General features: G+C 39.2%; 2 protein-coding genes across 3 annotated transcripts in view; both read left to right on the top strand.

Annotated features, from left to right (window-relative positions):
- The window catches only part of elp6 (elongator acetyltransferase complex subunit 6), a 30,510-nt gene extending 20,150 nt beyond the window's left edge, over positions 1 to 10,360 (top strand). For both annotated transcript variants that reach the window (XM_052022766.1, XM_052022767.1), the window contains 2 exons: positions 4,862 to 5,008; positions 5,317 to 10,360. In XM_052022766.1, the coding sequence (XP_051878726.1) occupies positions 4,862 to 5,008; positions 5,317 to 5,445 (276 nt within the window). In that variant the 3' untranslated portion in view covers positions 5,446 to 10,360. The remainder of the gene's footprint in view (positions 1 to 4,861; positions 5,009 to 5,316) is intronic.
- A 4-nt stretch (positions 10,361 to 10,364) lies between these two features.
- The window catches only part of scap (SREBF chaperone), a 102,303-nt gene continuing 96,939 nt past the window's right edge, over positions 10,365 to 15,728 (top strand). Inside the window, exon 1 of the mRNA XM_052022768.1 lies at positions 10,365 to 11,213. The gene's annotated coding sequence lies outside the window, so the exon portion shown is untranslated. The remainder of the gene's footprint in view (positions 11,214 to 15,728) is intronic.

Below are 15,728 nucleotides of genomic sequence, written 5' to 3'. Positions count from 1 at the left end.
CCACCTTGGCACCATTGATTCAGACAGAGGCATGTACTCCACCCCTGCTTTCTGAATATAGATTCTCTGATCAAAAGAAACCATGCTCTCTACATCTCACCTGTCTATTCCACTCAATCTTGTATGCATCAATGAGAACATTTCATTCTTCTAAACTCCAGTAAATACATTCAATATCTCCTCGTGATAACCCACCTGATCCCCAGAAGTGGACCTGGTGAATCTATGCTGTGCTATCTTCAAGGCAAATACCCTTCTTTGGATATGGAGACCAAAATTCCAAGTTGATAAGAAGGCAAGACAATTTCAGCAGAACTTCCTCACTTTTGTATTCCAACCTTTATGCATTGAAGGGCATTGTCTTACCTGTTGCTTGCTGTGCTTGCATGTTTACTTTCTGTAGGTCATAAACCAGCACACGAGATCCCTGTTAGCAATGATATTTCCTGTTTTTTCCCCAAATTCTTCAAATTGAAAAAGTATTCAAAAAAGTATTCTTTTTCAACAAATTAAATAACGTTACATAGTAACGAGGATAGTTGTAGGCTATAGGATGATATTGATCAGTCAGTAAGATAGGCAGAGCAATGACAGATGGCATTCAATCGTGATGAGTATGAGGTGAAGCATCTTGAGGACTAAAGTGAATGGTAGGGCCCTGGGGGTATTAAGGAACTGAGAGACCTCGGTGTACAAGACAAAGGATCCACGAAGAAGGTATCGCAGATAGATAAAGTTAGTGAAGAAGGCATATGGAATACTTGAACAACAAACAATCTGCTGGAGGAACTCAGCAGTCAAGCAGCATCTGTGGGAGGGAGAGGAATTGTTGACATTTCAGGTCGAAACCCTGCATCAATTCCTTTGGCCCCCCCCCCCCCCCCCATTGTCAACAATTTATTTGCCCCACAGATGTTGCTCGACCACTTAAGTTCCTCCTGCAGATTATTTGTTGCTCTGGATTCCAGCATCTGTAGTCTTTTGTGTCTTCATATGGAACACTTGCCTTCACTAGTCGGAACATAGAATATAAGAGCTGGGAGGATATAATAGACCTTTACAAAATATTGGCTAGGCCACAGCTGGAGTACTGTGTGCAGTTCTGGTCGTCACACTAAGAAGAATATGATTGGACTAGAAAAGGTGCAAAGGGGACTCACCACCACATTGCCTGAGATGGAGCATTTCAGTTATGAGGAGAAATTGGATAGGCTGAGCTTGTTTTCCTTAGACTGGGAAGAGGCGGAGGGATGACTGATAGAAGTATACAAAATTGAGGGACAAAGATAGGGTGGATCTAAAACCAGAGGGCTTAGGTTTGAAATGAGGAGTGAGGGGGCAAAGGAAATCTGAGGAAAATAGTTTTTTCTCAGAGGGTGATTACAATCTGGAACACACTGCCTGAGTGGGTGGTGGAGGCAGGTACTCTCAACATTTAAAACCTATCTGGATCAGCACTTGAATCACTGAGGCTATGGCCCACGTGCTGGTAAATGGGATTAGTATAAATGGGACCTCCTGGTCAGCTGAAAGGCCTGAATATATGCTGTAGAACTCTGTGAATTCCAGCCTGTCTGATTCACAGCTTTATGATGCTTAAAATAATCTGTTTATTTAATTTTATTAAGTCTGATGCCTGATCAGTATTGAATGTCTGTTAAAAGAAGCTTTAGTTGCAGAAAGAACTCTTTTGTTTTTGATGTTTGAGTCAGAATTGTACAGCACAAAAAGGAGCCCTTCAGCCCACCACTCCCATGCCGATCTTTTTGCCCATCTACACCAATGCCATTTTCCAGCGCGAAGTCCATATTCTTCTATACCTTGCCTATTTAAGTGCCTGTCTACCACCACCTCTGGCAACATTTTCCAGATATCAACCACAATGTGTAAAACAAAACGTTCCCTTCAAATCGCCTTTGAAGCTGCTTCTTCTCACTTAGACCTATGCCCTCTTGTTTTTGATAACCCTACCATGGGAAAATGATTCTATCTACCCTATCAATGCCTCTTCAAAGTCAAGTTTATTGTTGTCATAGGCTCTATACGTCATAATTTTATAAACCTCTTAACATTTTATGTACCTCTATAGCTCTGTCAGTCACCCCTCATTCTTCTTTGCTCCAGGGAAAACAAACCCAGCCTATCCAACCTCTCCCCATAAATTAAATCCTCCAATCCAGACAACACCCTAGTGAATCTCCTCTGTACTCTGTACAGAACAACCACATCCCTCCTACAGTGTGGTGACCAGAACTGTACCTGGCATCAATCCTTTTGTTTTTCTAGGTGTTTAACTTCTATCAGTAGTCTAGTTGAATTTTTGGATTGTAATTGTTAAGCAAAAAGTGTTGCTTCTGCAGCTTCATTGCCTTTGGTGCATTATTTGTTCTTGAAACCTGGGTGACATCCAAAGAACCTTATGTACTGTCTTAACTTTCCTGTTATTAAACAATGGTGTCAAATCCAGTGCTGCCAATTCCCAGCAATCTGCAACAAAATACAACATGTTTTCACAGTGGAATCTTTGCATTCCCTAGCATCCTTAAGGAGAATTCCAGTTGATCCTAAACCGAGCATATTTTGGCATTTATTTGTACTTGATAGTTTGATAGCATATAATTTTTGTTGCTAAATGCTGGTAGGTATTTAGAGTACAACTTAAGTTTGTTTGACACACTGAGAGAAGTTATGTTAAGGAGGATTGTCAAATTGAGGCATAATATGTACTATCATATGATATTAGGCCAATCTGTCAATCTGTGCGTGGTTATTTAAAATTATGAAAGTAATCCCATTCCCTTGCTCTTTGCACACAGCCATGCAGATTTTTCTTTTTGTTTGCCGCTACTTTAAACTTTGTTTTACAATCATATGGTGGCAAAGGGAATTGGGGAAACTTAAACCAGATCATTTCAATTAATTGCAGTATTCATTTAGAACAGACTAATGGACAATGGCATGGACTTGGTGGGCTGAAGGTCCTCTTGCTCTGTTGTATTTCTCTATGACTTTACCAGTAGGGGAGGTGGAAGGTAAAATGTAGTAATTTTGAAAATAATTTGCCAGACAACTGTTTGAAGTTCAGATCAAAGAATATTATCCTGAGAATTGTATTAACATAATCTTGTGAATTGGAGTGTCGGATGGTTTACTCCTATTCGTGAGATATCACTATTTCAGAGCAACTCTTTGAGTATTGTTTTGAAAATCTGATATTTAATATCATGCTGGAGAAAAATGAGTTAGAATTTATTTTATTATTATGAATTTATTTTCCTATGACAAATAGGAACATCTTGCATAACTGTGGTGAATATATAATAGATTATACATAATGAAATAAATCCATAAAGGAATAAAGATCACAGTATTATACAAATAGACCAATTTTGATCACATGTAATATAAGCATTTTACACTAAAAGAATTATTAGAAAATGCAGATATGTATTCAATTGTATTACGACAGCTTACTTTGTCTCAGGGAGGCTGGATTACAGAGGATCTGAAGTGTTACTTCAGTTGCATAGATGCATAGCCACCTGAAGAACTTTGTTCAAATTTGGACCCTGTGCCTTGGGAAGGATATATTGATATTAGAGGGGCAAGGGTCCAGTCTTACCAGAATATTACTGAAGCTTAGAAGTTGGGTTATGATTTCATACACATCTTAGTTTGACAGACCTCAGGCTAACTTACCTACCAACATACGGATTAGGAACGGCAGTAGGCCACTTGGCCCATCAACCTGCTCCATCATTTAACATGAAAATCCAAAACTGCAAATCACAAGGGACTGAAGCAAAAACAGAAAATGCTTGGCACAATAATTGACCCCTGGGTCTATAACCAGTTCCATCTGTTTTTTCAGTTTTCATACTTGCTTCATTCCTTTCTTGGAAATTAATACTACTTTTGTAGAAACTACTAATATTGTTGTCTTTGTAAACTGCTCTCTGCAATCACTGTTCCCCAACTTAAACCTATAATTCCTACCAGATGTGTAAAACCAGAAAGCCTAGCTTTATACAATGAGGATTAGAGGGGATCGGAGGATTTTTTTTCAACCAGAGTGTGGTTGCCATCTGAAATGGACTGCCTGAGAAGGTGGTGGTGGCAGGTGCTCTCACAGTATTTTAAAAAGTGTCTGGATGAACACTTGAATGACTAAGGCATGGAAGGCAATGGAGAAAGTGCTGGTGAATGGGAATGGTTTAAAGGATTAGATGGATACTTGATGGTCTGTATGAATATTGTGGGCTAAAAGACTTGTTTCTATGGTGTATGACTCAGTTATCCAACTGTAATATTAACTCAATTGTTCCTCTTCATAGAAACTGCCTGATGTTTTGGACATTCCCAGCATTCTCCCTCTGGTTTCTGGTTTCAACAACAGTTCTGACATGCTCCTTTGTTGATTTTCTCTCTGTCTCTCTAATTGTCCTCATTAAGCTATCAACCACAAAACTTTGTAAACAGTGGAATTACCTCACAACTGTGGCCTCACCCTTATGCAACCTTACACACACACATGCACACCACCACATTTTACATAAAACTAAATTGTTTTCTCGCTTTCCCATTTCTGATGAAGGTTCTGCAATCTGAAACATTAACTCTTTTTCTCTTTCCACTCGCGCTGCCTGACCTGCTCAGTGTTTTCAGCATTTTCTACATCTATTTCAGATTTTTCGGCATATACAGGTTTTTTTTTCCACACCCTATAGTTTTTTGTTATTGTTAACTTTTGCCTTAATATATTTTTTCAGGTGACTTTTCTACCATTAAAGTTGCACATATTTGTAGGTGTGTTGAAAATATATTGCATTTCTGAGGGGGGAAAAAACCTTTTGTATTGCAGGGAAACTTAGTGGCATTGGTGCATGACACAGAGGATTTGGAAGATGAAGAAAATAATGTTGTGGTCAAGTCACTGAGTTACCACTCTCACCTGATACTACAGGCAGAAGGATTAGCCACGGGGTACTGCAAGGATATCCATGGTCAGGTATGATTGCTTCTGATGAAACTTTAAAGACTTAAAGATTATATCTGTTTTGATAAGATGTAGTCAAATTTCACTGAAGCAAAATCTTGCAGCTAATTATCCTGTGATTAACTGAGCTATTCAATGAACTGAATACATACTCATACAGCCTGACTCCCTGAAGCTCCTGACCCTAACTCTGCTTTGCTGCTGCAAGTTTAGTGTATAGTAAGCTTTAATGAAAAACATGTCAAACAGATGTTCATTTACTGACAGTTTTGACTCCAACAAATGCAATCATATTTCTCAATTTTTTTCTTTACATGTAGCTGAAGATTACCTGGCGCACTCTCTCACCAGTGAAGGCAGAAAAGAATGTTACAAAAATTTTTCAGTACAAAATACAAGACAAAAACGTTGCCTTTTTTGCCAGAGGAACCTCATCTGCTGTACTCTAGGAAATTCTTCTGGTTCATATAGTTGAGTGTGAATGACACTTACTCTTTTGAAATGGACATGGTTTTAATTACCATCTGGGAACTATGCAGTCCTTTGATTTACATCGGTTTAATAACTTTGTTTCAAAAGGGTGTAAAGTTGTATTCTGGTGTGTGTGTGTGTATATATATATTGCTCATTTATAAAGATATGAAACTATTCACAACAAACCAACTTCCAGATGTTCTGACAGTATTGCCCAGTTAAAACTTTGTAACATGATGTTGCTTTATTTCCATTTGCTGCTTATTATATCCAGACCACTCCACATAGCAGCAGCGATCATGAGTTCAAATTGTGATCAATAAGAAAGTCTTTCCCTTGGGCTTTTTGAACATCTATTTTTCCTCCTTATTTTATAAACATTTTTTTTCTAGGTAAATGCCTCTTTCTAATTTATCTGGATTTCTGGTATTTTATAGAAAGGGAATAAATTAGGTTGCTGTAACAATTGAAAATTGCTGGGGAACAACTGACTCTTGCTGATTTCTTCAGCTGACTGAACCCTGTAATCTGGTGTAAGGAAAGACTAAATCACCATCAAAGAGAATTTCTGAAGCACCAGGCATCTGTTTTGTGTTTAATGTGCATTTTAATAGCATATTTGAAGAAAAACTTATGCATGTAAACAAAAATGGGCTTCAAGGTAAGCAAAACACAAAATATGGCAGACACCAAAGTCTGATACTAAAAAATAATTGAAATGCTAAATGGATTAGGTGGCATGAAAATGAGAGAAACAGTTGAGGTTTCGGGTTGATGACCTTTCATTGGGGTTCTGATGTGTGTGTGGGGGGTGGGGGAACCTGTATTTAATCCATCCATTTTTATTGAAAACAGCAAAGTCAAAACCAGATCCATCCCTATAATGAGGACTGTTAAGCAGGGTGACATGCTGTCCCCCTTTTTTTTCAATATTGTAATAGACATTTTATGTGTTCCCTTGACAGCGATGGTTGTGTTTTTTTTACTGAGGACTGAAATATATATTGTACTGCCTTGGTTTTTGCTAACAACATAGCTTATGACCCAAGGAGTTGAAGGCCTTGGCAAGGTCTTTAAAAACTACAGCCATTTCCTTTCTATTCCTTTTGGCCCCTGTTAATATATTGTTCAAAATTGGAATGATTTGGTTAAAACTGGGAGCGGCCACCAAAGATTCTACTCGTGGAAAGTGAAGGGTGATTGCGTCAGCTGGTTGTTTAGCCAAGATCTTCATAAATGCCCAAAATATTATTAAGCCAATAGTAATAGCCCTTTGATTATTGACATTTTTCAATTTAATTGGCTCGTCCGACTTTGGATTAAGGACAGTATGGCTGTTTTTAACATTTGCTGGAACCTTACTGCAATTAATCGAAGAGGAATAGAGCTGTTCTAAAAATACTGAAGTCCATCTTTTCAACCGTGGCTAAAAGCACGCCATATGTCACTTCTATTAAAACCCACATCAACACCATATTTATTAGAGCCATAATCAGAATTATAATTATCATCCATGACTGTTCTATCAGAGCCAATAGTATCATCACTAACCACAACTTTAATCTCAACAACTGCGATGACAGCATCCTCACCAGAACCATTACCTACCTTATCCTTGTCCACATCAGCATTCCAAAGAGCAGCTCTATCCTCAGGCAGTGCTTGTCTGAGACCTGCTTATTTGTTTTTGTACCATGCTCACCAGCAACCACAATGTTGCTATTCTTCTTGCCCTGGAACCTGAAATCTAATTGGAAGAGCACATCCACCTCCACTTCTGGCCAAATGGACGGAAGTCTCCCTTTCCTGTCACTTGTACATGAATCAATATAAGCAAAGACTACTCTTTTTAAATTCCTCAAAACAGTTAGGCACGTGTTGGCCCAATCCAATCTTGGAGGGAAACTCGACACTATTGGGAGCAATGGAAGATAGAAATTATGGATAACTTGTTGTAAGGCATTTGAGTGTTTCCATGTAGAAATGTATAATGATGTAGCAAAACTTGTGATACTTGATGGGCTTTTACTTTTCTCATGGATTGGGCTAAGTGTGAGAGATGTAGCAAAGTTGATATGATTTCCTGAAGTCTTGACTGAAATTCATTGTTCCTTGGAAAACTGTGCACCAGTAGTTTGCTGTAATAGGATGTTCTAGAGCCAACAAGGGAGTAAAAAAATTGTTATATTTAATAATACAATTAGCCAAATTTAGTTACTAGCCTAACTGGGGGAACAATAATTCAATAGCTATCACAAAATATTGTTTGGAGTTGTGTTGCAAAAAGGGAAAATGCAAAACGGCAACTAAGCTTCTACATTTGCGTGATACTGACTTTAAATGGTTTTCCATTAATGATAATACACGAGGTGTTCAGAATTGTACGTTCATGGTACAGAAGGATTTTGTACCCTTAAGGGGCAAGAATTATGTTTGCCAAAGAATGCATTTGTGAATGACTAAAATAGTAAGGGGCAGCAGAAAACTGAATGATGTAGTATACAGAACTGCAAAAACTGCCAGACATCCTGGTGACAGGAAAAGATGAAAAAAAAACAAAGAATAAGAGCTTCAAAAAAGTATGTGGTAAAAGTTGAAATATGAAACTCTGCACAATTTTTACAATGAGGGGAAAAGAGAGTGGGTGGAAGCAATATGAGCACTGTGCAACAAATTTTTATTTACAATGTCATTTAGGAAATTACAAATGTAATAATTATTTTGTACTGGTACACAAGCACACATGAATATAGGAGCAGGTCCCCTGGCCCTTCAAGCCTACCCCACCATTCAATATGATCAAGGCTAATCTATCCCAGGCCTCAGCTCCTCTGAGCCAGATCCACTTAGCCCTCAATCTCCTGATCTTTCAAAAATTTATCTACCTCCTCTTTAAATACTTCTAGTGAGCTAGCTTCCACAAATCTCTGGGGTAGAGGATTCCAGAGATTCGCAACCCTCTGCGAGAAGAAAGAATAACATATCAGGAATTCTAAGGAAACTAATATTGAAACAAGGACTGGGATTTTCCAAGATTTTGATACAAAGCAACTCCAATGAATAAAACAAAATAATATAGTAACAGTTCTGATGAAAGACCTAAGATGTTATTTCTATTTCCACACTTGCTGTTGAACCTGCTGAAAATTTTCAGCTATTTATTTGATTTTCTTTAAATCATACCTGGTGCTCAAGGTTGTGCAATGACCTGACTTCAAATGATATAAGCTGTAGAGCACTTGAACCTTGGCCCAATTACTGAGCACAGACCAAGAACTGAACAAGGACCCTGCAGATTTACATGATATCGAAACCATGTTTCTGTGAGACAAGAGAAAGTAAAGGTTAAAGATTTCAGTTTTAATTTTTACTAGCTTCAAATTTGTTTGCCATAATGCAAGTTTTTCAGTAGTCTTCCAGTTGATATGAACTCATTAGGTGCAGAATACAAATGAAACTGAACCTAAATTTTCCAGTTCTGAATGGCCTCATTTTCACTGATATATTGTGGGGAATGTTAACCTCACAAGGAGAGCAACATCTCAAGGTTGGCTGAATTATATACTTTTTTTGAATACTGGCTTTACTTCAGGGTTTAAACCTTAGGACTAAAATGAGGAGAAATTTCTTCATTCGAGGTTTTGTGAGTCTTTGGAATTTTCTACTCAACAGAGTTGTGAAGGGTCAGTGATTTATTTCATTCAAGACTAATAGCTATGATCTTGTTGAATGGGAAGCAGGTGTGAGGAGTGGAATGGCCTACTCTTCCACCTTTTTCTTGTGTTATTCTGTTAAAGACTGCAACTCAAGAACACTTGGTTCACTGTTTGTACTATTGCTTAACAAGAGCAAATGCATTTTGAAAATACAGTTGGTGGAAATGAAAATGATTAATACCTTCAGAAGAATAATATTCAGTTGGTCGGGTAGAGAAAAAGTTTCTATGTTTCTGCTATCACAGATGCTGAGTGTTTCCAGCATTCTGTTTCTATTTCAGATTCATATCATTGGCAGTTTTTTTGGAAGGACATTGGATGGGCACTTGTGAGATTAATTTGCAGAGTTGTGGGTTAAGAGGGCAGAGAGGTGGTGGGACTGCTCTGATAGAAACTGGCAAAGACTTAATAATCTGCATGACCTGTGCTTTAACAATTTATTATTCTCTAAATAGAATGATCAATTTATGCACAGCAAATCTTATGAATATCAATACACCACTGAGAACTTGTTTTAGTGAGGTTGTATGAGGCATAATGCCAGCTGTCAAAAAAGCAATACCATCAGTTCTATTTCCCCCTCCTTATTTCCCTATAACCTTGTTACTTATTCTCCTATAAATTCCATGTTGATTCTTTATTGCCAACCAGTTACACTAAGGGTCAGAATAGTAGGAAGTTGCCATTTTCCCAACACAGTTCAATGGGAACTTCTTGCTATTTAAAATAAAGGGTAACTTATAGTGGCCATTTAACATACCAGTACGTCATTGGGATGTGAGAGGCAACCAGAACACCAGACAGAAACCCACACAGTCACATAGGATGTTAAAGTGGTGGAAGCAGTTCAGAGAAGATTTACTAGACTAATACCAGGAATGGATGTGTTGTCTTCTGATGAAAGGTTTTGTCTGTGGAGTTCAGTAAGGTGAAAGGGACTTGATCAAGATGTACAAAATCCTGTATGGTAATGACAAAGTGGATGTGGAGAGGATTTGGAATGAGGCCCCATTGCTTATATATGTGTAATAAAGATTTGTCCAATTAAGAGGGCAGCACAATAGCACAGCACAACCTCAACCAGCTAGTGACCCAGGCTTGATCGTGACCTCCAGTGCTGTTAGGGTGGAGTTTGCACATTATACTTCTGGCCATATAGGTTCTTCCCCCCCCCCCCCCCCCCCCCCCCAGGTGCTCTAGTTTTCTCCCACATCTGAAAGGAATGTTGGTTAGTAGGCTAGTTGGCTACTGTAAATTACCCCATGCATAGGTGGGTGATAGTAAGGTAAGGAAGGAGTTAATGGGTTTGTGAAAGAGAATTGCACTGAACCAGCAGACTCGATATGCTGAACAGCCTTCCATGCCATTATGAAATGGCATTTTTATGAGAATTGAGTCATTGGAACTCTGCTTCCACTGCCTTTCGAAGAAGAGTGTCTTTGAATAACTTTTTTTGGAGATAGATGTGTATGTGGAGTTGAGGTTACCGTCAGATCAACCATGATCTCATTATATGGTGCAGTACACTCAAGAGGCCGAGAAGACTACTATTGCCCCTAGGTCGTACGCCTGTTTTCCCAGTTCTGATGAAAGAATATTGAGTTGAAGCGAGATGTTGCCTGACTTGCTGAGTATTCCCAGCAATTTTGTTTTATTTCAGACTTCCAGTATCGGCAGTTATTTTTGTTTTTGATTTTTTTTTTTGCTGCCCCATTTCTACATTTTTTAGAGTTAAGTGTGAACGGACACTGCAAAATAAACAAGTGGGAATTAACTGCAGCTTCGGTGCAACCTAAACTTCCAACGACCGGCCATGAGAGGAGAGGATCGGCGTCTGCGCGCCGCCTCGACGCGTCTCGCGGGCGCGCCGCGGGGATGTGGGCGGGGTTTGCCATGCGCGCACACAAAGCTAGCGGCGGGGCCCCGCGTGTTACTGGGGAGACGTGCTCGAGTGGCGGCTCCGCTGAAACTCAGGGACTTTACTCCAGTTACGAGAGCGATCGAGGATCGGTTACGAGCGGTCCTAGGTAAGGGGCGCACCGCGGTGCAAGCGGTCGGTTAACGCCGCTGGTGTATTGTAGTTTCCCGGCTCCGTGTTGTGTGCGAGTGTGAGTAGCCCAGCTAGGCCCAATCCCCGTGCTGTATGGCTGCTGCACGGGTCGAGCATTCGCACCCTCCTGCTACACTTCACACTATTACTTTGTTTGAAAAATATACTGGTTTTACTCGTCATTGAACACAAACCCGGCTTCTTTCTGCGTCCACGCCTGTCAGGGTACCTTGTTCTGTTAGTTTCCGCATTTTTTCTTAAATATTTTCTAATCTTTACTCTCAATTTTTAATCAGCATTTGTCAGTTACCCTCATTTATACAGCACGAATCCCAAAACATTCAGGATTTTTTTTATAGAAGTTTGTATTTATTTCCACTTTTTTAGTCAAAATCGGGACCTTTCAAATATAACAAGTTTTTCTGCAGTGAAATGTGTGCTAAATGTGTTACTGGTTTTAAAAATACTATGTAACTGTACTCAGTCAAATAAACCTCTTTGCTGATGTTTAAAATATATTATCTATTTTCAAAGTTAGATATTCCTCTGTAGGTTTGTAATGTCCATGTCTTATCATGGATTTTGATCCTTCTTACCTTTCACATGTACATACCTAGGTTTGATTTCTATACAATTCAGATTTTGCTTTTATGGAGTGTTGCTTGTTTCTTCCTTGTAATTTACCAAATTTTAATAAAAGAGCATTTTTTTGATCTGAATTCAGTGTTTATGTTGCTTATGCTCTGCCCCATTTTTCTAAAACATATTAATGATCAGATCCCTGCATAATTTACAGTGGAGGAATATATCAACAATTTTTGTATGGGTAGCAGTACAAAGTATTATTACTTGTTATAAAATTTTGCATTTTAATCTTTCCAAATGACAACACTAATCTGTTTCCAAATAATATTTTGTGGAGTGAACCAAAAGCACATCTGTTAGGGAGAATATACCTCTTAACCTTTGAATGTTTTTATTTAAACTCTGCTTTGTTTTTCCCCTCATAAAGTGCCTTTGTTTCAAAAATAATTGAAATATTTATGTTCTGTGCGGGATAGTCTGTTAAAGGTTTATCAAACTTGCTCAACTCCTTGTTGATTAAAGTCACTTAGATCTGTCAAAACTATATTTAAATGTATTTGGATTGATATTGATGCTTTCAACTTAGGCTAAACTGTGATAAGATTAATATGTTGTCTTCACTTCTTTACGTATATCCACCATTACCAAGACTACATATCATCATTTTGTTCCTTTGGAGAAGATTCATACACTCATTGACTTGTAATATTATTGGACAAGATTTTTTTGTCATTGACCAAAGGAATTATTTGTTGTTTGGTTACAATTAATGAATATACTGCATGTTGGAGTACTTGACATCAGTATTTAAAAAATCCTGTAGGAAGGTTCTCAATTTAAGAATGCATAATGTTCAGGGTTGAACAGGTAGATGGAATGGTCAAGAAAATCCAGTATAAAGCATGAACAACATTGGAAGGAAGGAAGCAGTAACTGCCTTGTGATTTTTGGCATTTTATGGCCCATCAGATTCCTGGGTCATGGAATGCATATACCAAGTAATTGCTGCTTTTAATAAACTGGTAGAAAGGTATTTTGAAATATGATCTAAAAGACATATTATCTTAAATAAATATTGAACTACTCTCATGAGTAAGAAAATTTTAAAATTTTGGTTGCACGTGCACTGGTATTTAGTCAGAGAACAGGTTCGATGTTTGAATAGGAATTGATGTGGGCAGAATACAGGCAGCAAATTCTGGTTGAACTAGTATACAAAGAAGCCTGCAGGATAGAATTGGAAATAAATAAGAAAAAATGCTGGAAATACTCTGCAAGTCAATGCAGAAACTGGAGAGAGAAGCAGAGTGAACATATCATTAACTCTGTTTCTGTCTTCACAAATGCTATCTGACCTGATGAGTACTTTCAGGACTTTCTGTGTCTATCATCCTTTGTCAGAACTTTTGATGGAAAGTTAATCATCAGTGAATCAAGAAAACAAAAGGGACTGCAGATGCTGGAGGCAAATATGCTGAAGAACTCCATGGCATCTGTGGAGGCAAAAGGATGGTCAACGTTTTGGGTTGAGACCCTGCATCAGGACTGAGAGTGTAGAGGGAAGTCGACGTTTTGGGTGCAGATGTTGGAAGCTGACCTCGACCTTCTCCACTGCTACAGAGAGACCAAGTGCAAATTGTAAGAATGACGTCTCTTATTCTGTAGGGTAGCATGTACCCTCTTAGTATGGACATTGAATTTTCCAATTTCAGGTAACACACATCCTGTTCTCCTCTCACACATGCTCCACACTCACCTGTCCACCTAGTTTTCTTCTCACTTTATTCACCTTTCCCATTCTCTTTCATTCCCCCCCATCCTGAACACCTGGTTCCATCTGCCCATCATCCCCTCCCCATCTGCTTCCACCTATTACCTGCCATCCTCTGTCCCACTTCTCCCTCACCTGATTCCACCTATCATCTGTCCACCTCTATTCCACCCCTCCCTTGTATTGCTATATACTGACAATCTTTTCCCTTTCTGTCCTGATGCAGCATCTTGACCTGAAATGTCGACATTCGTGTTTTGGCTCCACAGATGCTGCTCGGCCCACTGAGTTCTTCCAGCATTTTGTTTTATTGATGAAGCACCTGTAAATTGTTGGGTCAATAACGTTGCCCTGAAGCACTCCTGCAGCTATGTCCAGTGGCTAGGATGATTAAACTCCAAGAGTTACAACCATCTTTCTCTCTGTGAGGACGAAGTCTAACCATTGGAGTTTATTTCCCTTGATGCTGAATGATTTAGTTTTTAACCAGGATTTGTTGATGCCATACTTGGTCAACTGCTGCCTTAATATCAAGGACAGTCATTCATACCTTACCTCCAGCATTCAACTCTTTGGCCTCTATGAACTCGGAACTAAGACAGTGATGAGGAAGTAGCTCTGGGGAAATCCAAACTGGACATCAGTTGAGAATAAATGCCATTTGATGGCATTGTCAAGGACATCTTACTTTCCTTTGTTGTTGATTGAGTGTAGATTGATTGGATGGTAATCAGCAAGATTGGATTTTTCCTTCCTTGTGTGGATTGTTCAGAACCAACAGTGTGGAAAGTTCCTTGGGTAAAGGCCAATGTTGTAGCAATACTGGAACAGCTTGGATAGAGGCATGATATGTTTGGAGTACAAGTCTTCAGTCCTGCTACCAGGATGTTGGTTATTCCTGTAGCCTGTGGTGTATAACTGAATCAAATTGGCTGAAGATTGGTTTCTTTGATATTAGGGATTTTGGGAGGAAGCAGAGATGGGTCATCCATTCAGCACTTGTAGCCAAACGTGATTACAAATGCTTCAGCCTGGTTTTTAACACTCAGATGCTGGATCCTGCCACATTTGAGGATGGGGATTTCTTGAAGCTTCCTCCACCTGTTTAGTTGTTCATCAGCCTTCATGACTAGTGTGAAGGGACTGCCGAGCTTTGATAGTGTCATACAGCATGGAAAGAGGCCCTTCAGCCCTGATCTGATCCATTGGTTGTAAAATTGTATATATCTTTTGTTTTTGCACACACTTTCTGCTGCTCAGCATCCATGTAGTCTTATGTTGCAGCTCCAGCATCTTAGCAGTCCCATCACACTCATCATGAATGATGATCATCAATTAAATGGGAGAAGGAAGCTAAAAGAAATCCCTTTCTTCAATGATGGAGGTGGTGTGATTGTGGTGTGCTGGTTTCAGGTGGGTCTTTTATTTGGAGAACAGGTAGGGTTGAATGGAATATCAAGGATGGTAAATTGGTTTATTATTGTCACGTATACTGAGGTACAGCGGAAAACCTCGTTTTGCATGCCATCCACACAGATCATTTCATTACAACAGTGCATTGAAGCAGTACAAGAGAAAACAATTAACAGAATGCAGAATAAAGTGAGTGCAGAGAAAGTGCAGTGCAGGCAGACAATAAGGTGCAAGGGCATAATGAGGTAGATTGTGAGGTCAAGAGTCCATTTTATCATACTTGGGGACTGTTCAATAGTTTTATAACAGCAGGATATAAGCTGTCTCTGAGCCTGGTGTATATGCTTTCACGCTTTTGTATCTTCTGCCTGATGGGAGGAGGGAGAAGAGAGAATGTCAGGGTGGGTGGGGTCCTTGATTATGTTGACTGCTTTACTGACGCAGCAAGAAGTGTAGACAGAGTCTATGGAGGGGAGGCTGGTTTCCAGGATGTACTGCGCTGTGTCCTCAACTCTTTGCAGTTTCTTGCGGTCTTGGGCAGTGCAGTTGCCATACCAAGCTGTGAGGTATCCAGATAGGGTACTTTTTATGGTGTGTCGATAAATTGCCGGGAAGTACTCGCATGGATCTTGGAAGAAAGTCTTCCTCTTGTTCACATGGAGAATATTTTGCTTCTCCATGACTAATGCAGACTGGTAGAATTGAGGAAGAGTTACAGTTTGC

Source organism: Pristis pectinata, chromosome 9 (assembly GCF_009764475.1).
Source record: "Pristis pectinata isolate sPriPec2 chromosome 9, sPriPec2.1.pri, whole genome shotgun sequence".
In the NCBI taxonomy this organism is placed as follows: domain Eukaryota; kingdom Metazoa; phylum Chordata; class Chondrichthyes; order Rhinopristiformes; family Pristidae; genus Pristis; species Pristis pectinata.
Note: the sequence above shows the minus strand (reverse complement) of the source record. Positions and strands in the feature narration are given on the sequence as shown.